The sequence below is a fragment of the Delphinus delphis genome, chromosome 6, assembly GCF_949987515.2.
Source record: "Delphinus delphis chromosome 6, mDelDel1.2, whole genome shotgun sequence".
NCBI lineage: Eukaryota > Metazoa > Chordata > Mammalia > Artiodactyla > Delphinidae > Delphinus > Delphinus delphis.
In genome coordinates this window covers 43,801,929-43,828,362 of record NC_082688.1, presented here as the reverse complement: position 1 = coordinate 43,828,362, position 26,434 = coordinate 43,801,929, and the positions used below count along the sequence as shown (strand labels likewise).

Sequence of the window (26,434 nt, the reverse complement as noted above, 5' to 3'; positions counted from 1 at the left end):
TCACCCTGCCTAACAAAAAACCAAACTGAATAATCGACACAAATGCTTTCCTTCTAGGGGGACTGTGGGGATCTGGCATGGGTAGGGGCAATCAGGTGGGCTTAGGTCCCTTTAAAATAGATACAAGAGCAACTCTAGATATAAGCCTTTATACGACAACATGTTCAAATTCTGCTTGCCTACATATTTTCCAACAAAAAGCTTATCCCATCAGATTCTTCCTTCAACTGCATTTGTTAGAATTATGAAAACCTGGCTTTTTTTTCTTCCCCTAAATACACCCCCTTTCCCCAATTCATTGAGTTTTAGATTTAGTTTAGCTGTATTGGCTCTCTGTTCCAAATTTTGGCCTCTGACTGAAAGCTGAAACTTTGCCTCCCTTTCTAAATTTGATTACAGATGAGTATCTCTGCTTCTAATTATGGTCTTAAGTAGAAAGAAGGTACACTTTCTCGTCTGCACAACCTATAGGGTTCTATAATTAACTGTGTTTAACTGGTGTTTCTATTTGAATATTTTTGTCCCTGCCCAAATGTTCAATGACAGACTACTGACATTTTGTAAAGTGTCCTGCTGTATAAATGTATGTGTGACTTGCAGAATTACACTTTTGCTGTGGAAGTTTTACATTCCAGTAAGGCCTCACCATAAGAATAACCCTCTTCCTTTATTCAAAAGAAGGTACAGCCTTTGGAGCTTAGAGCTGGGATTGTCTTGAGTTCACCCATTTTTACGATCGACTTTGGAAAAGTGATTCTTTCATCTAGAAAACAGACATAGTAGTATCTGCCTCACAGGGTTGTTACAAGTAGTGAATAACATACAGCAAGCTCCTAGCATAGTAAGCACTTATAAGTGCTAACCCTTCTTTATGCAGTGCTTTTCAAAGCGCCTGGTGAGTGACTATCCCACACAGCTGGCCAGGTCTCTCCCAGAGAGGCTGATTCTAAACGTCTAGGTGAGGCCCGTGAATTTGCATTTCTAGTAAGCTCCCAGGTGATGCTGAAGCTGCCCGTCCACAGACCAGACTTTTAAATGGCACCGACTTAAAAGATCACCCAGCTTTTTCAAACACATTCTTCTTATTTTCATGTCATCAAAAAACTCGTGAGCAGTATGCTGCTGGGTGCTGTGAAAGTCATTTACAAAGGAGTTTATAATGTAAAACAGATATTTAGATAAAAGCCATCTACTATTAAAGAATATAGCTTCAAGACGATTAAGCACTTACATCGTGTACCCACAAGAAGGAATGCATTTCGGGGTTGGTAAGTTAGTAAGAATGTGCACGTTGAAAGTTTTTTAGAAAACTCACCTTTTTAGGTACTCCAAACCTCTAGAACCAGTACCTTTCTCTCAACCTTTCTTAAAGAAGCAATTTAGATTAGAAGAGAGAGAAAAACTTAATAGTGTGTTTTAAGTACCGTTTCAGAAGCAAATTATTTACAACTTACAAAAGCCGAACATCTCAAGAAAATCAGAAGCTCAGGTACAACTAAGCCAGATGAGTGCTTTAAGCATTCTATCAGCTTTAGGTTAAATTGTGATGAAGCACTGAAAATACTAAAAATCAAAATAGAGAACCAAAAGAAAAAAGAAAACTTCCAAAATATTGGTTTAATGTCTAATTCTGTGGTGAACACAAATACTGTCTGTGTAGTCGTGGATGATTCTGAAATTAACATCCATTTACAATTTGAGAAATAATTATATGATAACACATAGCTGTCAGTACTTACAAAATGCCTTGTTATTTAGTTGCCATAACATCAGAGAAGCATGTTGTAGCCTTGACACGTTGGCTAGACTCTTTAAGTGAAAGGGGGAAAGAAAGCTTACAGTAATTATATGAGTTATTTCCTGAGTTAATTCCTCAAAAGGACGTACTACATTTAATGGCAGTCCTTCCTACCAATCTTCATCAAAGTAATTGAAAACCGCTCACAGGGGTAGGGCTGTGGGCACCGTTTTAATAGCTGGATACATGATTTGTGCCCCTGCATGCATATATCATTTCATTGAGCACATGATTATGAAGTCAAGTTGACGGAACAGGGTTTCACTGCAATAGGAGATGTGGACACGGGTATGGAGTTAATGTACTCCAGCTTTCAGCACACTGGCCCTGCTTTATTGACATTTGATCCACACTAATAATGTTGGCATGTGTCTCTTTTCTTCACTGTTGGCACAGCACAGACGTTCAGACAGGGCACTGGACTTTTTAGTTGATAAACGAAGACCACACAATTAGAATCTCTTTAGCGCTGTCCAGTGATTTGACACTTGGTTGGAGCGAGTATGTTCTTTGCAACACAAATCTCGTCTACTACCTACATTACCTTTTGTTATATGCAGATGATGCAGGGTTTTTAAATAGTACAATACGAAAAATAGCGAATAGTTTTAAGTACTGAATCAGAGTAAAAATAAAAGGGTGGGGATTAGAAAAGTCAATGCCCAGCTAGTTGAAACAACAATAACAATCAGTGTCTATTTCTCTCCCCGTCAACTCTTTTAGCAAAATGCAGTGATCGTGTTTGGCTGCATTTTAATTCCTCTCCTCAACTTTTATGTCCACATGAAACTAATGAGCATTCCAGCTCTGCATAAAGTGAAGAGGCCGGGCTGGGAACCACTCAGCCAGATAGACAAAGCCTGTTTACATTCGGGCTTTGAAACACTTATTTGAATGGTGATTATGGATAGTTCTTCTGGGTACCTAGTTTATATTTAATTTTCGTTCCAAATGTGATTTTAAAATGATTGGTAGCAATGGAATGATTTTCAAAGGTGGAGAGGAAAGGGTGTAAGGGAAGAAACATAGGGTCTGCTAATCCAGCACTCAAATAAATAACTGACCCATGAGTAATTAAAAGTTGGCTGAGGTTGTGGAAACCAGACTGCCCCTCATGTGATGGCAGCCTCAAGTCTCCTTTGTAGTTTTTGGACGTGAGGCCGTGAGCCAAATGTTCTGTCTAAACTGTTTGGGAATTGCTTTTCAGTTTGACACTCTTGGAAAGGTATTACGTGACAAGCTGTCGCTTCAGTGCCCTCAAGTGGCACAACAGCCTCAACGAATTGGAACTGAAATTAGAACTGTTGGGCTAAGAAGTGGTTCTAGACCAATTTTCTGCCTCCATCCATTTCCATGTCACAATATTCACTTCAGTAACATCTCTCTGGCAGGAAGTACCATTTGAAAAGTTTCCTCCTTTCCTACCTCTGTGTCTCGTTTTCACCCAACACACGCTTTCTGGGTTTTACATGAAGGACCCAGTAGGTAAGTCAATTGTGTTTATAATGACCCAACAATTTCTTCCTGGCCAAGTCCAGTTTCAAGCCACAAACTTGTGAAACAAGCCCTATTGTGGTAGTGCGTGGATTGTAAGATCTCCTGGATGTATGTACCACCCATAATCTATCGAAGATCATTTTCAGTGGGAAGACATTCATGTAAGGAGCCACTGTTTCCATCCCCGTTATCATGAGGGAAAGCTGCCAGATCTAATATGGTCCTCGTTGAAATGCCGCACCCTTTGGTTCAGAAGTAACCTGTATACAGGTTATACAGGTTATACAGGCTAGTATACAGGTATACAGGTTAGTAACCTGTATACAGGTTACTGTATACAGGTATACAGGTATACAGTATACAGGTATACAGGTATACAGGAACCTGTATACAGGTATACAGGTTAGTATACAGGTATTCTAAAAAAAGAAAAAGGCCTTCCTGTCCATATAAGGTTTGAAAATCACTGCCTCCCATTAACCCCATATGGAGATTAACAAAACATATTTGAATATTCCAAAGATCTGCAGTGTTCTCCAGTAAAGAGATCTGTTCAACTTTGACTCAGCCTTTTCTCAATTTTCTGACCATGGGACACTTGGAGAATGTTGCTAAATACTTTTTATTTTTCTTCTTTCAAGACCTCAGGAGTATGCAACAGGTGATTTTCCTGTTTATTGCTTTTCTCCAGGGAAAGCTGCCGAGTGTCAGCCATTTACCTAACACAGTCCCTAGTTACGTCCCCTAACCCTCCAGCTTCAGAATCCAGCTGGCATTTTAGAGGGAGCCTCAAACACATTGATAGAACACTTTCAAAAATCAGAATTGTAATGTATTAAGTTATAATGAGATTAGACTGGTTATTTTTGTTTTTAGAAGGCTGCATTTTCTCCCAATGGGAAGATGCCCATGGAAGTTCAAATGATAACCACCAGTTTCCTTGGTGAACAGGAAAGTAAAGCAAGGAGAGGTGATTGTATGTCTTAAATAGCTGTCAACATCCACTTGTCATGACCTTTGTATTTGTCTGCACTGAAGGACAGATATGTCCCAGTAACTGGACGCGGTTGCTCCTAAGACAATGCTAGAGATGCTTTTCCCTCTCTGTTTGCCCCAACAAAAATAATAGATGTATATAATTTTAAGTACTTAAAATTTTTTTTTTCTCTTGCCCCATCTTTCATTTTCTACTTTCTGGGTCCCATCTCTATAGAAATCTTTTGGATATTTCTTCAGATAGTCAAATCTCCGTCACATGCCTATGTAAATAATATGCCTGTTTCTTCATATGCTAGCCTTATACATATCTATTTTATACATATCTATTGACATCTCTTGATTCTTGATTCGGATTCTCTTTATTTTTCTTTATATTTTGTATCCCTCAGGATTACTTCACAGAAAACAGAAGTAATTCCAGTGATTTCAAGCAGGAAGAGATTTCATATAGGGAATTAGGAACTTAGAAAATTATTAGAAGGGCTGGAAGGGCAGAATTTAGGCTGCAGTTCCAGGCATGACTCCCTGAACTGGATAAGATGAATGGGCATGGTTTTTCATTGAGGAGTAATTTACATACAATTCACTTTTTAATGTGAATAATAAGTTTTGACAAATATATATAGTTGCATAACCAGCCATTATTTTCAAGGTATAAAACAGTTCCTTCATTCCCAAAACTTCCACCATGCCCCTGCCTCCTACCTCCTAGCCCCTGACAGCCACTAATCTGTTTCTGTTTAAGTAGTATTTTCTAGAATGTCATATAAATTGAATCAGATAGTGCATGATCTGTTGTGTCTGACTTTTTCCACTTAGCTTAATGCCTTCAAAATTCATTCATGTTGTTGCAGTTATTAGCAGTTCAACAGTTTTTATTACTAGGTAGTATTTCATTCTGTGAATATACCATAATTTGTTTACCCATTCACCAGTCGATGGACATCTGAATTGCTAACAGTTTTTGATGATTATGAATAAAGCTGCTGTGAGCCTTCATGTGGAGTTCTTTGTGTGGACTTATGTCTTCACTTCTCTTGGGTAAATGTCTGGCGGGGCGGGGGGGTATTGTTTCGTCATATGGTAAGAATTGTCAAACTGTTGCTCAGAGCAGCTGCACCATTTTGCGTTTCCATCAGCAGTGTAAGAGAGCTTCAGTTGCTCCACATCAACTCTTGGTACTACCAGGCTTGTGAGTAGCATCTTAGCCTAGGTTCCCTGATACCCACATCATTATCCCTCCCAGATTTGTTACTGGACAGCCAGCCCCATGCCTGTTTCCCTCCGGTAGAACAATGATATGCATATATTTGGATCTACTAATCGGTGATGCCCAGGATGAAGACAACCTCCAGTGTTGAGCTGAACATGCTGATAGATACAGAGAGATCACTCATCATGGTCTTGACGTGACACTCACTAGATTTTAAATAACATACAAAAACAGTGTTTTATGGTTCTCTCTCAGGCTTTTTGATCATTCCATGGAAGGATTTAAAAATTGGGAGTTCATGACCATTCATTGCTGGGGAGAACGAGCTGCTGGTGACTGGATCCTGGAAGTTTATGACACTCCCTCTCAGCTGAGGAACTTCAAGACTCCAGGTAGGAACTCCCTTTCTATAATTTGATTTATTGCACAGAAAAATGATGGAGTATGTTCTGGCCAAGAAATGTGTTTCACATTCATATATCAATTTTATCCTTTATCATATGATCCTGTGCTTTGAGTTGTCTTCCTGTACTCCAATTCTCAAGATCGCCATTAGAAAAGTAGTAATTTAAGGATACGAATTCAAGAATAAGTATTTAGATATAAGTACAAGATGAAACATGACAGCTATTCATTGATATTTCAGAATATATGGTCCATATCTCTAACCAGCTTCCCTTACTTTCTTTGTCAATAAACAAGCCAGCCTTGTCCACCTACAATGGGTAAATTGCATGGTCATAAGAGGAGACAAGTTCCCTTGACTATCTTTTTTCTGCATTTACTTTAAATTTAATTTTCAGTGCAGACAAGACATTGAGCCTGGCCTATGCCAGCTAAACTGGTTACCACTAAAGAGAATGCATGATAGCATTCTGACCTTTGTGAGCCCAGGAGCTAAGTAAAGAGAAAACTGTCCTGATACGTAAAACATGGAAATGAATGATGTTAATAGAGTTCTTTTCAGGTGGTCTGACTCTGTTGCCGCACATGGCCTATTTCCCTCTTCTTGCTAACGTATGAACCTTGTTTGTAACATAAAATAAGGAAAAGTACAAATGCAGCATGAGATGGGAGGTTGAACAGTATTTTTGCAGCAGCCTGTGTTGCCTGTGATGGAGCCCTAAGTAGTACTTGTTTCAGTAACAAGTGATCTGTTTGATAACTACCCCAGCCTCCCACCCAGCTGTGGACCCATCTTCCATCGTCTAATAAGTTTATGCTTCTCAATGCTCTGTCCAGTCCATCTGCAGAAGAACCAGGCTTGAGGGCAGTTTTAGGACTGCCATCTAATTCTAAGTCCTCTCCTCATCACAGAATAATTAAACCCAACATTCTGTAAATAACTGTAAGGGTGTGATTCATTCGGATACTGTGGGTTGCATCGGGCAAAAGAAGCAAACAGCAGAACGCAGGCGTGAACCGTACATTTGCCGCTCTTTTGCCCACCAGTCAGGGAAAGTTACTCATTCTGAGAGATCCATTTTCTGCACACAGTTTAGCCATCTCTTTTCCCTTATTCCGTGAGGTGGTTCATCTGTGTTGCCACAGTGGTCCCATAGTCAGGGAAATCAAAACCAGCATGGTGGCAAGGTCCCAATAAATCAGGATAAAAGTTGTGTGAAAGAGTATCTGGGTCCAGCTCACTTCCAGCGTGCACCATGGATGTAATGGTTGCCAAGGTTTTATTCAGAAATCAGATATTTGTCAATAAGGCAGAGTTGATAGAAAACATTCAAATAAACTAGACCCTGGTTTCTAGACAACCTTCACTTGTTCCTAATCTAGTTAGTTCCCAGGACCTTCCTCTCTCCTTCCCTCTTCTTTTCAGGCCAGGCTTACTGCTCATGCTATGGAGATGTGCTGTGTCATGGCGCTCAGGGGCAATGGCAGGCATGGTGACTGGACTGGGCTGCCCTGACCAAAGGGCAGCTCCCAGGAGATCCATCAGCATGTGTCACTACAGGGCTGTTATATCTCAAGAGATCCCAGAGAAGTAAACACTGTCCAAACGTGGCAGTTGTGTACCAACAGGGGTGCAGCCTAGGGTACAGACATAAGGGGTGCATTATCTGTTGATAATTTAGGACAGTTATAAAAGTGACTCTTTGATAAAATGCTCCTCCCCACAAGCATAGACTGCCCCTAGGGGCATAACTAATGGTAGACCTGGGGTTGGTGTGCAAGCACGAGAGGCCAACATAAATCTCTCTGCCCTCAAGGAGTTCAGGGTCTATCCAGAGTTTACTGTGATTATCCGTGTTAAAAGCTCTCTGCAGTACTCCAGATCATGTAGAGTTGTCCATTTCATATCACTGGCTTCTCCTTATACTGTTTAAATGTTTGCGTTTAACCCCAGTCACCTCCAGCCATCTTAAGAGATGTTCTTTTGTGTCAGAAGAGAGATACCCTAATGCTATACAGCCTGGGGTCAGGAGGCTTTAATAGAAACACATGGTCTCCGGGTATCCTTTCTTCAACCAACCTTTCAGTTCAGAATTAGACACAACTTTGAAAAGGGACTTTTACTTTTCTCTGTGTGTTTGTGTGTTTCTATCATTGTTCCTATGGTGTACAGTCCTCTAATTAAATGAGGGGTTTCTTTAGTAAGCTACTCGAAATTCAGTTGGAGACATAGAATCTTCTAGCCCAATTAAATGGTAGAATCATTCCCAAGTATGGAGGTTCCTGGCTCTAAACTGAGTTTATATTTGTATATTATTTCTTCCCATTTGCTTATTATTAAAACACATACTAAGGATTTTTGGAGGCATTTTTGTTGTTGTTTTTGTTTCATTGCATATTAAATCTATCTTGGGTTTTCTATCTTGGGCAGATTGCATCTAAGTGTTAGCAAGTAGAATGGATTTTTTCTCATTCTGCATTTACACTGCTATTTTTCACAAGATGTTGCAGTATCTATTGCAAAGTCTGCTATAGAATTTAGCAAATGGAAAAGTGATAGGGGAGGGAAAAAGTGACGGCCCAAATATGGCAGCGTTTGATGTGAATTGTGGCAGAGATCCTAAGGAAATAAAATTACATAATAAGTGAAAAATAAAGAGAGAAACTGCCCAGCGGGCTTATGATGTACTTCAGAAATGGCACCAAGGGAAATAATCAGTTATGAGTCAACACTCTTTAAACATTTACAAGGGTAAACTTTTAGATAAAATCATCTTAAGTTAAATGGACCAGGTTTTAGAGTAACTGACATAGTGTCCTTGTATTATGTGTTCCATGTGTGCACTTGAGAGATGCCATATGGAAAACAGGTTCCCTTTTGCATTGCTACCTAACGGCAGTCAGATTGGTCATTAATTTCAGGTAGTCATTCATTTCTTGACACTACTTGAAATTTTGAGACTGAACAACACCCTAATTATGAATAGGATAGCCATTAACAAGTGAGTCCAAAGAAAACCTGGCAGAGGTCAAGCCAAATATAAACCAGTGTGCTGGCTCAATGCAGATGTCAGAAAACAATGAATGTGGCCCAGAATATGTTCATTTTTAAACTTCAAGTTTCTAAACTCCTAGAAATGGCAAGGAAGACAGAATTATATAATAGTTTAAGAATGCAAGATTTGGATACATAATTTTTTTTAATTGAAGGATAATTGAAATATTAGTTTCAGGTATACAACTGTATGATTTGATATTTGTATATATTGTGAAATGATCACCACAGTAAGTCTAGTTAACATCCATCACCTCACACAGTTACAAAATTGTTTTTCTTGTGATGAGAATTTTTAAGATACACTGTTTTAACAACTTTGAAATATACAGTACACTACTATTAACTATACTCACCATGCTGTACATTACATCCTCAGGACTTATATGTTTTTTAACTGGAACTTTGTATCTTTTGACCCCCTTCACCTATTTCACCCACCCCTACCTACCCCCTGCCTTTGGCAACCACCAGTCTGTTCTGTGTATCTATGATTTCTGTCTTTTACTTTTTGTATTTTATTTTTTTAAGACTTCACATGTAAGTGAGATCATACAGTATTTGTCTTTTTCTGTCTGACTTCAACTTAGGAAGGTCCATCCATGTTTTCACACAAGGCAAGATTCCCTTTTTGTGGCCCAGTAATAGTGTGTGTGTGTGTGTGTGTGTGTGTGTGTGTGTGTGTGTACATGTACATATGTGTACACATGTACACATATATTTTCTTTACCCATTCATCCGTCAGTCGACATCTGGGTTGCTTCCTTGTTTTGGCTATTGTAAATAATGCTACAGTGAACATGTGGGTACATGTAACTTTAAGAGTTAGTGTTTTTCTTTTGTTTTTCAGATAGATACCCAGAAGTGGAATTGCTGGATCATATGGTAGTTCTATTTTTAATTTTTTGAGGAACCTCCCTACTGTTTTCTATAGTGGCTGCACCAATTTACATTCCCCCCAACAGTGCACAAGGGTTCCCTTTTCTCCACATCCTCACCAATATTTGTTTTTTTGATAATAGTCATTCTAACAGGTGTAAGGTAATAGCTCATTGTGGTTTTGATTTGCATTTCCCTGATGATTAGTGATGCTGAGTGCCCTTTCATGTTGGCCATCTGTATGTAGTCATTTGAAAAATGTTTATTTAGATCCTCTGCCCATGTTTTAATCAGATTATTTTTCTGCTATTGAGTTGTATGAGATCTTTACATATTTTGGATATTAACCCCTTACCAGATATATGATTTGCAAATACTTTCCATAGGTTACCTTTTCATTTAGTTGATGGTTTCCTTTGCTGTGCAGAAGCTCTATAGTTTGATGTAGTCCCACTTATTTATTTTTGCATTTGTTCCCTTTGCTTTTGTTGTCAAATACAAAAAATCATTCCCAAGATCAGTGTCAAGGAGTTTACCACCTAGGTTTTCTTCTAGAGGTTTTATGGTTTCGGGTCTTACATTCAAATCTTTAAGCCATTATGAGTTAGTTTTTTGTGTATGGTGTTAGATAGTGGTCCAGTTTTTCTAACACCATTTATTGAAGACTGCCTTTTCCCCATTGTATATTCTTGGCTCCTTTGTCATAAATCAATTGACCCTATATGTGTGGGTTTATTTCTGGGTTTGCTATTCTGTTTCATTCATTTATGTGTCTGTTTTTATGTCAATACCATACTGTTTCGATTATTATAGCTGTGTAGTATAGTTTGAAATCATAGCACGTGATACCTCCAGATTTGTTCTTCTTCCTCAAGATTGCTTTGGCTATTTGGGGTGTTTTGTGGGTCCATAAAAATTTTAGGCTTGTTTGTTCTATTTCTGTGAAAAATGCCTTTGGAATTTTCCTAGGGATTACATTGAATCTGTAGATTGCTTTGGGTAGTATGGACACCTTTACAATATTCTAATTTATGAGCATGGAATATCTTTCCATTTATTTGTGTCTTCAATTTATTTCATCAATTTCTTACAGTTTTCAGTGTACAGATCTCTCACTTTCTTGGTTAAATTTATTCCTAGGTATTTTATTCTTTTGATGCAGTTGTAAATAGGATTGCTTTCTTAATTTCTCTGATAGTTCATCATTAATGTAAAGCAATGCAACAGATTTTTGTATACTGATTTTGTATCTTGAAACTTTTCTGAATTTGTTGCTTAGTTCTAAGTTTTTTGGTGCAGTCTATATATAATAGTAACAGTTTTACCTCTTCCTTTCCAACTTGGATGCCTTTTCTTTTTCCTGCCTACATCCTTGTTCCTGATTTATTATGTTGATATATGTTCCCTCTATAACCACTTTGTTGAGAGTCTTTATCATAAATGGACGTTGGATTTTGTCAATGCTTTTTTGCATCTATTGAGATAATTATATGAGTTTTATCCTTCATTTTGCTACTGTGTCAAATCATATTGATTTACATATGTTGAAACATCCTTTCATCCCTGGAATAAATCCCATTTGATCATGATGTATGATCCTTTTAATGTATTGTTGTATTCAGTTTGTTAACATTTTGTCGAGGATTTTTGCATCTATGTTTATCAGGGATTTTCTTTTCTTGTGGAAACCTTGTCTGGATTTGGTATCAGGGTAATACTGGCCTCATAAAATGAGTTTGGAAGTATTCCTTCCTATTCTTTTTTTGGAAGAGCTTGAGAAGGATTGGTATTAATTCTTCTTTAACTGTTTGGTGAATTCACCAGTGAAGGTGTCTAATCCTGGACATTCCTTTGTTGGGAAGTTTTTGATTATTGATCCTTACAATAATTGGTCTGTTCAGATCTTCAATTTCTTCATGATTCAGTCTTGGTAGAGTGTATGCTTCTAGGAATTTATCCATTTCTTATAGGTCCTCCAATTTGTTGGGTATAATTGCTGATAGTAGCCTTTTATGATCCTTTGTAATTCTATGGTATCAGTTAAAATGTCTCCTCTTTCATTTCTGATTTTGAGTCTTCTCTCTCTTCTTCTTGGTGAGGCTACCTAAAGGTTTGTCAATTTTGTTCAGAGTCCTAGGGGACCCATGAGCCTAAGCCACACTGGCCACCAGAGCCAGCAACCTAGAGGTGTCCCCTAGGTGCCAGCTGAGAGTACAAGCTCCTTTCTTGTTCATACCAGCAAGCTGGAGCAGGCCAAGGGAGAACCAGATGGCTCCGGTGAGCCTCCATGTTTGGACAGTATTCAGTAGGCCCTTTTCTATATGTTAAATTAGATGCCTGACCCTCGGCCAGTGCTTTAAGATAAGCAAATAAGCCTTTTTCATGGAAAGTCTGGGTGCTTTTCAGTCGACTGCCTCTGCACAGCACCCTGGAGTGAGAGTCCACGCAGGTGAGCTCTTTAAGAACTGCTCCGTTCACTACGGTCTTATGGGTCTTGTGGACCCAAGGCCCTTTGGGTTTCAAAGCTACATGGTTTGGGGGCTCATCTCTCAGGTGTAGGTCTTAAAAGTTTTGGTACCCAATGTGGTGCTCAAACCTTTCACTCCTCGAGGAGAAGCTGGGGGTTTTTGAGTCCCCTCTCGACTGTGGGTTGTAGCACTGGGGGGTGGGGTTTATGGTAAGATGCATCTAAGCCTCTCCTACCCATTTTGACCTGGGGTTTTCTTGTTTGCCTGATGCGTAGGAGCCACTCAGTTAGTTTGGGGGTTTTTTTCCAGAGGAAATTGTTCCATATGTGGCTACAGATTCAGCAAGTTTATGGAAAGCAGTGAATTCAGGATCTTCCTATATTACCATCTTAAATCAGAACCCCCAGATAGATTTTGATATCAGTCTGTCCTCTTACTGCCCTTGGGAAAGTTACCAACCTCTGTGCCTCAGTTTCCTCATCTACATATTGGGAATACAAGTACCTATTTCCCAGTTGTTGAGACCACTGAATGGAGTAAAACTTACTTAGCGTATAGTAAGCACTTATAGAAAACAAGCATCAATTTGATGGTGATTATAGTTGCTGATAGATGAATTAGCAGACACCTGAAATTCATCCCTCTCTGGGCTGTGACAGAGCCCAACCCTAACCTTGCCTGGATTCGCTGTATTAGGCCAAGGTGAGGAGGAGATCTAAGGTGGGGGGAGGGGTATCCTACCTTCCTGCCAGCATATTTCCACGTTTTTAATGGTTTTGTCTTAATAACTTTTATTTAAGATTCATATAAAAAAAAGAACCAAATTAAGCTTAATGGCCAGGAGACAGTTGTTTTCTGTTTGTTTACTTTTTGCATTAAAGACTTTAGTTTTATAAAGCTAAGAAATAAATTTATAAATAAGGATTAACTAAAGCAAATGTTCCTTGAAAGCCTACATCCAAAGGAGGTAAAACACTTCCCTCACATCTCCAAACACCCTTGACCAGAAAATGCTCTATGACAGCACTGCCTAGGAGAACATTCTGCCAGTGGTAGAAATGTTTCCTGTATCTGTGCTGTTCATCGTAGCGGCCACTAGCCACATACGGCTACTGAGTACTTGAAATGTGGTCTGAGGAACTGAAGTTTTAAATTTTAGTTAATTTAAACGGAAACATCCAAATGGATCTAGTGGCTATCATTGGCCAGCACGTGTCTACAGGATAATGTAGTGATGTATTCTTAACATTTCAGGTGGAACAAAGTAGTTGTTTTCATCTTTTTTTGATAAACAAGTCAGATAATGCCAACAGTTTTTTTTAATTTATGTAAGACCTTTATACCTAGAAAAAGAAGGCCTTCTGTGAAATCCTGGGATTCTCTTAAATATCCATAATTTGAAACTCAGCCCTTGATCCAGAAATCTGAGATGTGTTTCTCACACACACACAAAATGCTGATTCAATTAAGGTGTATCCTACGTTTGGTGCTCAGTAAATACGTGGTATGTGAATTATTAAATAGTTAACTCTGCAAGCGTTGGAAAATGCGTTTCTAGCCCTGTATCTGATGCAGTGATTCATATGAATCTGTTTCCCACAATTCTCCTACTCTTGTTTTGTCCTCAGTGAGAAGGAATTAAAGAAATTATGAAGCTGAAGAGGGAATGTTTGGTCATGATATGCTTTCATTGTTTCCCAAGGTAAATTGAAAGAATGGTCTTTGGTCCTCTATGGCACCTCCGTGCAGCCATACTCGCCCACCAATGAGTTTCCTAAAGTGGAACGTGTCCGGTATAGCCGCGTTGAAGACCCCACTGATGACTATGGGACAGAGGATTATGCAGGTGAGCTGGCTTCCAATGGGGAGGCAGGCTAAGGAAAGAAAGCTCATGCCTCATTCCCCCAAAGAGATAAACCTCTACTCATATCCTGAGAGATTTTATTCCATCTTCCTTTCTATCCCTTAGATATTGGTATGTGTACATTCAACTATTCAAATATTCATGTTTTTTTCTTCAAAGCTAAAATCACACTGTATATAGAACATTCATATTCTTTTTTTTCCATTAAAGGTATCATTAAGAGCATATTTCCCTGTTGTCAAGTATCCTTAGAACACATATTTAAAAGGCAGCATAATAGTCCATCCTGTTGTAATATATTTAATCCATAACCTGGGATGTGTAGTTTGCTTAGAGTTTTAGACTATTTTAAATAAGGTTTCAATGAATACCATTATCAGTTTTTGACTATATCTTTGACTATGTCTTTAAAATAGAGTTCTAAGAATTACTGCATCAAAGGGAATCATCAGTTTTAGGGCTTGGATATGATTTGTCATGTCGCTTTCCAGACAAGATATACCAGTCTGCACTGTGACCACTGTGTGAGTGTTTACTACACTCATTCCTGCCAGCATTGAGTGGAAAGAAAAAAGTAAAAAAGAAAGAAAAGAACATGTTTAAATTTTTATAGCTTTGATTGCTAGTAAATCTAAACATTTTTTCCTTTGTGTTCTCTGAATGAAATATGTCTTTTACTCACTTTTCTATTCAAAGTGGCAGCAATTTTCTTATTTATAAAAACTCTTTGTATGTCATTGACTCCCTCATTGTCTCATATTCGCTGAAAACATTTTCTCTGTTATCACTTGCTTCCGAAACGTACTTTTTGTTTTGTGTTGTTTTGAGAGAAAAAGAAAATTGGAGAGCAGAGTTTATCATTTCAGATAACATTTGTAATTTCTTTTTTACAGAATGTTTCTTCTTTAAAATCTGCTAAATATTCACATGGATTATTTTTTTGTAATCTTTGATTTTTAATGTATATTGTGAAGTTCTGTCTTTATTTTCCAAACAGACTAACATCAATAGCTGAGTTGCCATCCTTTCTTTTATTAGTTTAGGATGTTTCCTTTATAACAGTATGGTAAGTTCTTATACCAGGTCTCTTCTGGTACCATCTTTTCCGATTTACCAATCTAATAATTCTTGATCCAGTAGCACCCACACTGTATTTTAATATCTGTTGAACGTCGACTTGTTGTTCTCATAGCAATTCTTAAATCCCCCTTTATAGTTTGAATTTACATGCAATCTCATGGGAAGAACTGTTTTTACAATATACAGTCTTTCCATCCAAAACATAGACCTTATCCCATTTTACTGAAATCTTTTAATTTTATGTAGTGTTATTCTTGTTAGTGTTATTTCTAAGTATTTTAGGTCTTGTTGCTACTGTAGTGGAAAATATTCCATATTTTCTAACTATTATATGCTGGTATCAGGGATATCTGTTGGCTATTGTGTGTTTATCTTACATCTGGCCATTTTGCTTAACTTTATTAATTTGTATGTTTTAGAGTTGATTTTCTGGGGCAGTTAGGTACTGTAGCCATATCATCTGCAAATTATTTTTTCTCTTTCCCAGTGTATTTCTGATTCCTGTCTTGTTGCATTGGCTACCACTTCCAGCAGCATTCAGTCCTTCTGGGATATCATATATAACACTTAATGAACAAAGCTTCTCCTAATGGAGAACTGTTCCTAAATAGCAGTTTAACATACCTTTAGACAGGAACTTTTTTTTTTCTTACAGCTCAGCTCTCTAAGATTCTTTTTCATTAATCACTTTAACAGAGTATTTTAAATAAATATGCATTTGGTTCCTTTTATTCTAAATAGGTGGTATCCCTGTGTCAATAATAAGCTTAGAGAATTCAGACCAATTGAGCTAACCAGAACTAGATTGTGTTCAGTTTTTGTCTTATTTTGCTTTGAGCTTATAACATTACTACTGATGTTATAACCAGCAAACCATTTTGTCTTCTCTGATAGGAGAAAGTATATCTAAAAACATAAATGGAGTATAATAGTAATATATTACTATGTGCCTTATGGTATGTTTCCAATTCAAATTTTGGTAATGTTAAAATTCTGAACAGTTATATATCTTTGTGGTTTTTCTCACTACATCTCCAAAATGTCCACATTGGTGCTTGTGAGAGAACAAAGACAATTATTTCATTATTACCCAGAAACCTAAAATGCTAAATTGCATCTGGGACAGTTTAAGATTATGAAAGAAACAGCACAGCATGTGAACTTGCCATACACAGCTCTTTGGCACATATCAAGAATAAGTGGTTTGGGTTGTTTTAATTGTAGAAATCATCCAGTGAAAATTTAGGGCCACCCATGATTCCTTTGCTTTGGAGCTGTGATTTTCACCTTCATTAAGAAGTCAGCCTCTCTAGAGGCACAGATGGCATGATCATAACCAGATCTCTGTACTGTTTCATCGAATTCCAGGGACTGTGGGACCCACAGCCGGGTGCACTTCAACCCTTACACAGCAGAGACACTCTCTCCTCATGTACCATAGCAGTCAGCTAAAATGTTCCAAGTTGCACCAGCTGTGGAATTTAAAGATCAGTTTTAAGGCTTTTGGGAAAATAGAGATAAACAAACAGTGCTGTCAAATGACTCGTGATTAATCAGAAATATACTTCAAGTCTGCAGCATTTTGAAATAACTCATTTCCATTCAGATCCAAAGGTCATGATTTACTACCCGTAAGTAGGAGACCTGGACTAAGAATAAGAAGCAGGACCTCTGTTGATCCCAACTCTCCTAGCCATATGATACTGGACAAGCCACTGTAACTCTTGGAAAATCGTTTTTATCTGTCAAATGACGGTGTTTGACTACTAGATTTTTCTCTAAGTCATTCCTCCCCACTTCTACCATTTTACGTTTCAATTCAGTAACTGTAGAACATAGTCCTACAATGACTAAAGGAGACCAAGTTTCAACAAAAGTAAGTCCTTTTTATTAAAATAAGTATGGCTTAAGACATTTGGCTCAAGACATTTCTGGTACCCTTGACTTACTTTTTGTGCATTTCATGCACCATGTTTATTGCTAGTTAAAATCATATGAGTTTTCAATGGGAAAGAGCTTCAAGATTATATGAGACCAAATCTCTCAGAATATGGAAAACAAGAAAAAAGGGAGTTAGTCAAACAAGCAAAATATCTATAACTAGCCCATGTCATTAGAAAACTTTTCATCAGTCACAAAGTAGCTCCATCTTTCTGGCAGTTTTTTTTTCCTGCCTGTGCAAAGAATACACAGCAAGAGAGAGATTAGGAACCTTCATCCCAGGCTTGGAATTCTTTAAGCTTGCTTGCATCTTTAAAATGTGTGTGTAGTTTTCTTTTGTTGAGCCGCCCACTGGCCTATGGGTAGGATGCAATTTTAAATCTATTATCTGTGCCTGAAGTACCTGCTTTGTAATCCAAAATGAGATGCGGCTAAAATTGTGCCAGATGCCATAATGACGTTTCTTGCTGGCTCCAGTATCTCGGCTCCAGTATCTCAGAGGTACTCAGTGGCTTTAATGACCTTGGATGAGAGAGACAATCTGGTCAGGGCATTGAATAACAACCCTTTTTTCCTTTCTGTCAACAGCTTAAATTCTCATTTTTCTATCCGACATTTTTATCATTATGCATATTTAATTGCAATCAGTTTTTTTTCTAGTTGCTGCAATGGCATTGTTCTTTTGAATTCTGAATTATTGTCTTCTCCCACAAGGCAACCATATGTGTGCTTTGAAGACCAGGCCCTGACTAGGATTTACATGCTTGATACTTGGGTAATTCAGGTTTTCCCCAAAAAAGTCAAGAGTTCACTCTGGGCTTACAGCCACATTGAACATTACTCCACCTCACTGCATTAGAAACTCTTAAAGAAAACTCTCACTGCCTAAGGGAGAAAAATACCTATTTATAATTCAAGGTAAAGCTTACCTGCTTTAAAATCATTTTTTCCATGTGTTGTTCTGATTTCTTTTGGAAGGTCCCTGTGACCCTGAGTGCAGTGAGGTAGGCTGTGATGGGCCAGGACCGGACCACTGCAATGACTGTTTGCACTACTACTATAAGCTGAAAAACAACACCAGGTAAGAGAGAAGCCACATCAGACCCCCTGAAGCACGCCCCCTGGTGTTCCTGGGAGCTCCCACAGGGTCACCACAGGCAGTGTGTTCCATGTTCTCTCACCAGGACCAAAGCCCAGAAGAGACGCTGCTGCCCCCGCACCCCCACCCCGACCCCGTCCCATCATTCAGAACGGTGAAACTGACACTGAATTACAGAACATCAAATGGACCTGTAGGCTAGGAAACTGCAAACGCCTTTCCTCACATTTCAAAGGATGATGGGGAGGGACTAGCTATGCACATGCCTGGTCTTCCCCTCTAGACCTTTCTATCCTGTTGATGTTTGATGCCACAGCTGCATTTGCCCTTCAGGAAAATGCCAGTACACAAGCCAAATGGATGCTTGCCCGAATTCCCCAAAGTGTAAGCCCTTCATGTGGCAAAGCTGCTGGTCCCTGCACGTTCTCACTACTCCACTCTGGGCACTGAGGCGGGCCTGCTTGGACCCTGTGCTTCTGAGCCCCTGGCTTCTGACTCAAGCAGATATGTACCCACAGGGAGGGCCAGGGAACAGTGACTGCCCATCAGAGGCTGTGCTCTTCCAGGCGTGTCTCTCACACCCCTACCACCTCCCCCTCCTCTTTCAGGAGGAAACTCACAGGGAGCCAACTTGCAGTGCAGCCATGCTCCAGCCACCCAGGCGTGGTCCTGTCCTCTCACATCCATGCTGGAATTTCAATTCCTTAAAGCGAATATAAAATTAAATTTTTTAAATGTCTAAGAAAAATTTTTTTAATTAAAAAGAATAAATTCCTTAAAGGGAAAGCCCCTTGGCTACCTCAGCCCCTCTCATTAGCTCCTAGACTTAGCAAATGCCTGATGTTTAATTGGTACTCAGTAAGTACTTGTTAAATGAATACATAAAGCCCAGACCTTCAGTTATGGGCAAGCAAGGTAGTCATTTTTTTATCATAAACAACATAAATTTAAAATTTTTTTTTTTTTTTTTTTGGCCACACCGCACAGCTTGCAGGATCTCAGTTCCCCAACCAGGGACTGAACCCAGGCCACAGCAGTGAAAGCCTGGAATCCTAACCACTAGGGAACTCCCTAAATATATTTATATTAATTTAGACAGTAGCATACAACCACCATCACCCTCACCACCCATACACACAGGATTCATATGACAAACACAACAATAGAAGTAACCCCTTATTAGGGCCTTTTTGCATAAAATCATGGTTTGCACGTGTTTTCCCTTCAACCCAACAGCACAACCTTCTTGTTGAGACTCAGTTTCTAACCATCATCCCCTTTAAAGAGCTAGACCCGAACTGGAAGATGATGGTTTGGACCAAGACATGCCTTACTTGGCGGACTTGGTATTATGTAACTTCAGTGCTACGTCAGCACCCTACATAGGAGAAGGCTTTAACCTACAGAATTTGGCCCTTTGGATGTGGTGTTACCATCATGGTTAAAAAGGATTCTGAGAGTGAGGACAGCTATGTGCTCAGCACCTCACTCACTCAGGACTGAATCTCTGGTGACACTGCCCTTCTTTCTTATCATTCCACAACGCAGGATCTGTGTCTCCAGCTGCCCCTCTGGCCACTACCACGCTGACAAGAAGCGATGCAGAAAGTGTGCCCCCAACTGCGAGTCCTGCTTTGGGAGCCACGGGGACCAGTGCCTGTCCTGTAAATATGGATACTTCCTGAATGAGGAAACGAACAGTTGTGTCACTCACTGCCCTGATGGATCGTATCAGGACACCAGTGAGTCGATTCCAAAATTTGGTTTTTAGAGAGGAAATGTAAGGTTTTCACTTGATTGATCTTGGGAGGGCTAGTCCTCCTCCATGAAATCTGGGCCTTAACATCAAACAGGATCTAGGCAGTTTTTAAGAGAACACTTTACAATTGTTTTGTGAAAATGAATTTGTAGAAAAATTTGCAAAAAAATAATTTATGTAAAAATGCCTATAACTAACTGAATCTGGGGATGAGCCCGAGGACCCCTTGAAGCAGTGACTTGCTAGGAGGACCCACAAGACTCAGTATATCATTGTACTCGTGAACTCACAATTAAGACTTATTACAGTAAAAGGATACAGAGTAAAATCAGCAAAGGGAAAAGGCACATGGGACAAAGTCTGGAGGAAACCAGGTGCAAGTTTTCAAGAGTTTTCATCCAATGGAGTGACACAGGATACGTTTCATTCCCCCAGCAACAATTTGTGACAACATGTATGAAATGTCTCCATCTACCAGGGAACCTCCCTGGAGTCTCAGGACCCGGGGTTGTTATTAGGGTCTGGTTATGAAGGCACCCTGTACCTGGCACATACCAAAATTCCAGACTCCTAGAAGGAAAGCTGGTATTCAACGCAAACCATATTGTTTGTACAAACTGTTTAGGTTCCATGAGCCACTCTTATCAGGGTGGTGGGAAACTTCATAAAATCCAACTTCCCAGATGTCAGCCATGGGCCAACCTTATAAGGATAGCAGCCAGGCCTGCTCTTTTCTGCGCACTACGCAAAGGAAGCAGGCCCCTATATGATATCGACAAGGTTAAAAATGAGACTTTCATGTAAATAGAGAATGGAAATATGTCAGTGACTTACCTAACCCATTAATGAGGAAACCTACAAGGTGATAAGTGGGTTCAAAGACTATTAGGTATCTTAGTCCACCAGGAAAGGCAAAATGAGTTAGAGACAGAACTGAATAATATCCTGCATGGCAATACAGTTAGAATTTGGGGGGGTTATTTTTTCAAATGGACAGAAATCATTTGGAACTTTATCAAACAGAAATCTGTAAATTAGCATGTGGCTTCACAGAATGTGGGCTCTAATCAAATGTCATTAGTGAACAAAGGTACATTGCCTGGAGAATTCCATAATCCTTGGGTATACCTCTTTTTGACAGTGTTCTGGTATGGCCCTGACAAGGGCTGCAGGTATCTTTTGCTGTATTTCTGAGCTCTGGATAATTTGTCTGAACAAGAGATTTAAAAAAAAAAAAAAAACAGGAAAGAATTTTGAAGTGGATACTTTTGCTACTTAACAAGTCAAATTCACTCTTGATTCAAAAGCAGGCTTTTCTCTATGAGGGAGATGGGGCTCTTGGCTTATGCTTTAGAGCAATGGGGATGGGTTCCCCAGTAGTTTTTATTTTCCCCAAAATTTGGAACATAAGCTGCAATGTGACGAAGAAAGGGAAAAATGAGAATGGGGAGGGGACATAAGGGATCAGAAATAAGTAGTATTCCTTAAAGAAAAAATTCAAAATTCAATCAGGAAGGCTGAGCCCTGGAAAAGATGCCAGGAGAGGTCACAAGCCACCACCACCCTCCCGGACCCCAGGAGTGGTCATGAGCTGCCTAAGCCACCATGGTGTACTCCGGGGGCGCACCTGAGCTGCCACCACCACCACCAAGAACCCCAGGAATGGCACCAGCCATCACATCTGCATACCCCATATTAAGGGGTTAATGATCAGCACATGCTGAGGAAAGAGGCAACAGGCATCTCTACTAAAAACAGCCCTCGCACCAAATATATTAAACCCACACAAGCTACACAGGGATGCCCCCACATATAAATAGCCCTCCAAGACCACAGTAGATAATTGTTTCTCCTAAACTCACAGAGTAAGAGAAATATAAGTAAAATAAAGTAGGGGAGGAACCATTCCCAGTTAAAAGGCCAAGAGAATTCCCCTGAAAGAACAAACAATGAAACAGACCTCTTCAGTCTAATAGACACCAATTTCAAAAAGGAGATAATGAAAATACTGAAGGAATTAAGAAAGGCTATCAGCAGGAATGCAGAATACTGTGAAAACGAATTAGAAACTATAAATAGGAACCAAGAAAAATTAGAAAACTCATGTGCAGAGACAAAACTGAGCTAAAGGCATGAATAGCAGAATGAATAATGCAGAAGAATGAGTAAGTGACCTGGAAGATAGAATAATGGAAATCACCCCATCAGGACAGCAGACAGAAAGCGAAATGAAGAAAAATAAATGAAAGCAATATAAGAGACCTATGGGATAATATACAGCATGCCAATCTATGCATAATAGGGATTCCAGAAGGGGAAGAAAGAGAAAAGGGGATCAAAAATGTAATTGAAGAAATTATGGCTGAAAACTTCCCAAACCTAAAAAAAGAAACAGATATCCAGGTACAGGAAGCACAGAGGGTCCGAAACAAGATAAGCCCAAACAGACCTACACCAAGACATATTATAATAAAAATGGCAAAAGTTAAAGAGAGGATTGTAAAGGCAGCAAGAGAAAAAACAAAGAGTTAATTACAAGGGAACCCCCCATAAGGCTATCAGCTGATTTCTCTAAAGAAACATTGCAGGCCAGAAGGGAGTGGCAAGATATATTCAAAGTCCTGAAAGGGAAAAATCTGCAACCTAGCACACTCTACCCAGCAAGATTATCATTTAGAAAAGAAGGAGAGAGAAAGAATTTCTCAGACAAGCAAAAACTAAAGAATACAGCAGTACTAAACTGATCCCAAAAGAAATATTGAAAGGTCTTCTCTAAATAGAAAAGAACTAAAACTCTGTAGGAAAGAGAAAATCACAACTGGAAAGTAAATCACTTAAATAAGCCAGACACAGATTTTTTTAAAAATCAAAAAATTTCTGTGAAAGTGATGATAACCATAATGAACAGCAAAAGGATGAAGATGTAAAAGAAGACATCAAAATCATAAAATGAGGGCTTCCCTGGTGGTGCAGTGGTTGGGAGTCCGCCTGCTGATGCAGGGGACACGGATTTGTGCCCCAGTCCGGGAGGATCCCGCGTGCCATGGAGCGGCTGGGCCCATGAGCCATGGCCGCTGAGCCTGCGTGTCCGGAGTCTGTGCTCCGCAACGGGAGAGCCCGCATACCGCAAAAAAAAAAAAAAAAAAAAATCATAAAATGAGGGGAAGGAGAGTAAAAAATGTAGATTTTTTTCCCTCCTATAATGTGTTTGAGCCTATATGACTCCCAGTCTAAGGCAAGTAGGTATAGGAAGGGGTTAACATACTTGAAAAACAGGCTAAGCACAAATCAAAAACGTACAGTAGATTCACAAAAGCCAAAAAGAAGAGAACATAAGTATAATACAAAAGAAAATTATCAAACCACAAAAGGAAAAACAAAAAGAAAGGGACAAAAAAGAAATATAAAGTCAATGGGAAAACAAGGTTTAAAATGGCCATGAATACATATCTATCAATAATTACCTTAAATGTCAATGGACTAAATGCTCCAATCAAAAGACAGAGTGGCAGACTGGATAAAAAACAAAAGCCTACAATATGCCACCTACAAGAGATCCACTTTAGGGCAAAGAACACACATAAATTGAAAGTGAAGAGATAGGAAAAGATATTTAATGCAAATGGAAATGACAAGAAAACAGGGGTCACAATACTCATATCAGTCAAAATAGACGTTAAAACAAAGGCCATAAAGAAAGATAAAGAAGGACACTATATAATGATAAAAGGACCAATAAAAGTAGAGGATGGAACACTTGTCAACATATATGCATCTAATATAGGAGTACACAAATACATAAAACAAATACTAACACACATAAAAGGAGAAACTGACAGGAATACAATAATAGTAGGAGACTTTAACATCCCACTCACATCAATGGACAGATCTTCTAGACAGAGAATCAATAAGGCAACCGAGATCCTAAATGATACAATAGAACAGTTAGACTTAATTGATATTTTCAGGACATTACATTCAAAAAAAACAGAATACACATTATTTTCAAGTACACATAGAACATTCTCTAGGATTGACTACATCCTAGGGCACAAAACAAGACTCAACAAATTTAACAGTATAGAAATTATCTCAAGCATCTTTTCTGACCACAATGGCATGAAATTAACCACAGGAAAAGAAATCAGAGAAAAATGATGAAATGGAGACTAAACAACATGCTACTAAAAAACTAACGGGTCAGGACTTCCCTGGTGGCACAGTGGTTAAGAATCCGCCTGCCAATGCAGGGGACATGGGTTCGAGCCCTGGTCCGGGAAGATCCGACATGCCGCAGAGCAACTGAGCCCATGCACCACGGCTAGTGAGCCTGCACTCTAGAACCCGTGAGCCACAACTACTGAGCGAGTGTGCTACACCTACTAAAGCCTGCGCGCCTAGAGCCTGGGCTCCACAACAAGAGAAACCACTGCAATAAGCCCGCACACCGCAAATGAAGAGTAGCCCCCACTCACGGCAACTAGAGAAAACCCACATGCAGTAACAAAGACCCAACGCAGCCAAAAATAAATAATTAAAAAACAAAAAACTAATGGGTCAACGATGAAATCAAAGAGGAAATTTAAAAATACCTTGAAACAAATGATAAAAACAACCACACAAAATCTATAGGATGCAACAAAAGCAGTTCTTAAAATTCATAACGACACACACCTTCCTCAAAAAACAAGAAAAATCTCAAACAACCTAACCTACCACTTAAAAGAATCAGGAAAGGAAGAACAAATAAAACCTAAAGTCAGCAGAAGGAAGTAAATAATAAAGATCAGAGAGGAAATAAATGAAATAGAGATTAAAAAAATAATAGAAAAAAATCAATAAAACCAAGAGCTGGTTCTTTGAAAGGATAAACAAGACTGACAAACTTCTGGCCAGGCTCATGAAGAAGAAAAGAGAGAGAACCCAAATAAACAAAATAAGAAATGAAAAATGAGATGCAATAACTGATGTTGCAAAAATACGAAAAATCATAAGGCAATACTATGAACAATTATATGCCAACAAGTTCTACAACCTACAAGAAATGGACAACTTTCTAGAAACACAGAGCTCACCAAAATTGAAAATAGAAGTAGATAATTTAAACAGACTGATCACTAGAAGTGCAATAGAATCTGTAATCTAAAAACTGCCTACAAACAAAAGTCCAGGAAAGATGGCTTCACAGGTGAATTCTACCAAACATACAAAGAAGAATTTAATACCGATCCTTCTCAAACTCTTCCAAAAAAATTGAAGTGGAGGGAACACTCCCAGAGATACTCTATGAAGTCACCATCACCATGATACCAATAAAAGACAAAGGCACTGCCAAAAATGAAAATTACAGGCCAATATCTTTGATTAATATAGATGCAAAAATTTTCAATAAAATATTAGCAAAACAAATCAAGTAACACATAAAAAAGATCATACACCATGACCAAGTGGGATTCATCCCAAATTCACAAGGATGGTTCAACATACACAAATCAATGTGATGCACCACATAAATAAAAGACAAAAAACACAAGATCATCTCAGTATATGCAGAAAAGGCTTTTGACAAAATTCAACACCCATTTCTGATAAAAACTCTCCAGAGAGTAGGCACAAAGGGAACCTACCTCAACATAATAAAGGCCATGTATGACAAACGTACAGCTAACATCATACTCAATGGTGAAAAGCTGAAAGCATTTCCTCTAAAATCAGGAACAATTCAAGGATGACCACTCTCACCACTTTTATTCAACCCAGTTTTGGAAGTCCTAGCCATGGCAATCGTAGAAGAAAAAAAATAAATAAAAGGAATCCAAATTGGAGAAGAAGTAAAACTGTCACTGTTTGCAGATGACATGATACCATACCTAGAAAATCCTAAAGATGCTACCAGAAAACTACTAGAGCTCATCAGTGAATTCGGTAAAGTTGCAGGATACAAAATTAATACACAGAAATCTGTTGCATTTCTATACACTAACAACGAAAGATAAGAAAAATAAATTAAAGGAACAATCCCATTTACCATCACATCAAAAAGAATAAAATATCTAGGAATAAAACTACCTAAGGAGGCAAAAGACCTGTACTCGGAAAACTATAACACACTGATGAAAGAAATCGAAGATGACACAAACAGATGGAAAGATATAGCATGTTCTTGGATTGGAAGAATCAATATTGCCAAAATGACTACACTACCCAAGGCAATCTACAGATTCAATACAATCCCTATCAAATTACCAATGGCATTTTTCACAGAACTAGAACAGAAAATTTTACAATTTGTATGGAAACACAAAAGACCCCAAATAGCCAAAGCAATCTTGAGAAAGAAAAACGGAGCAGGAGGAATCAGGATTTCTTACTTC

At 38.8% G+C, this 26,434-nt stretch overlaps 1 protein-coding gene across 4 annotated transcripts in view; it reads left to right on the top strand.

Moving 5' to 3' along the window:
- LOC132427286 (proprotein convertase subtilisin/kexin type 5) overlaps positions 1 to 26,434 on the top strand; it is a 405,656-nt gene that overhangs the window by 274,666 nt on the left and 104,556 nt on the right. For all 4 annotated transcript variants that reach the window (XM_060014607.1, XM_060014609.1, XM_060014610.1 and 1 more), the window contains exons 13-16: positions 5,763 to 5,899; positions 14,017 to 14,160; positions 18,178 to 18,280; positions 19,847 to 20,040. In XM_060014607.1, the coding sequence (XP_059870590.1) occupies positions 5,763 to 5,899; positions 14,017 to 14,160; positions 18,178 to 18,280; positions 19,847 to 20,040 (578 nt within the window). The remainder of the gene's footprint in view (positions 1 to 5,762; positions 5,900 to 14,016; positions 14,161 to 18,177; positions 18,281 to 19,846; positions 20,041 to 26,434) is intronic.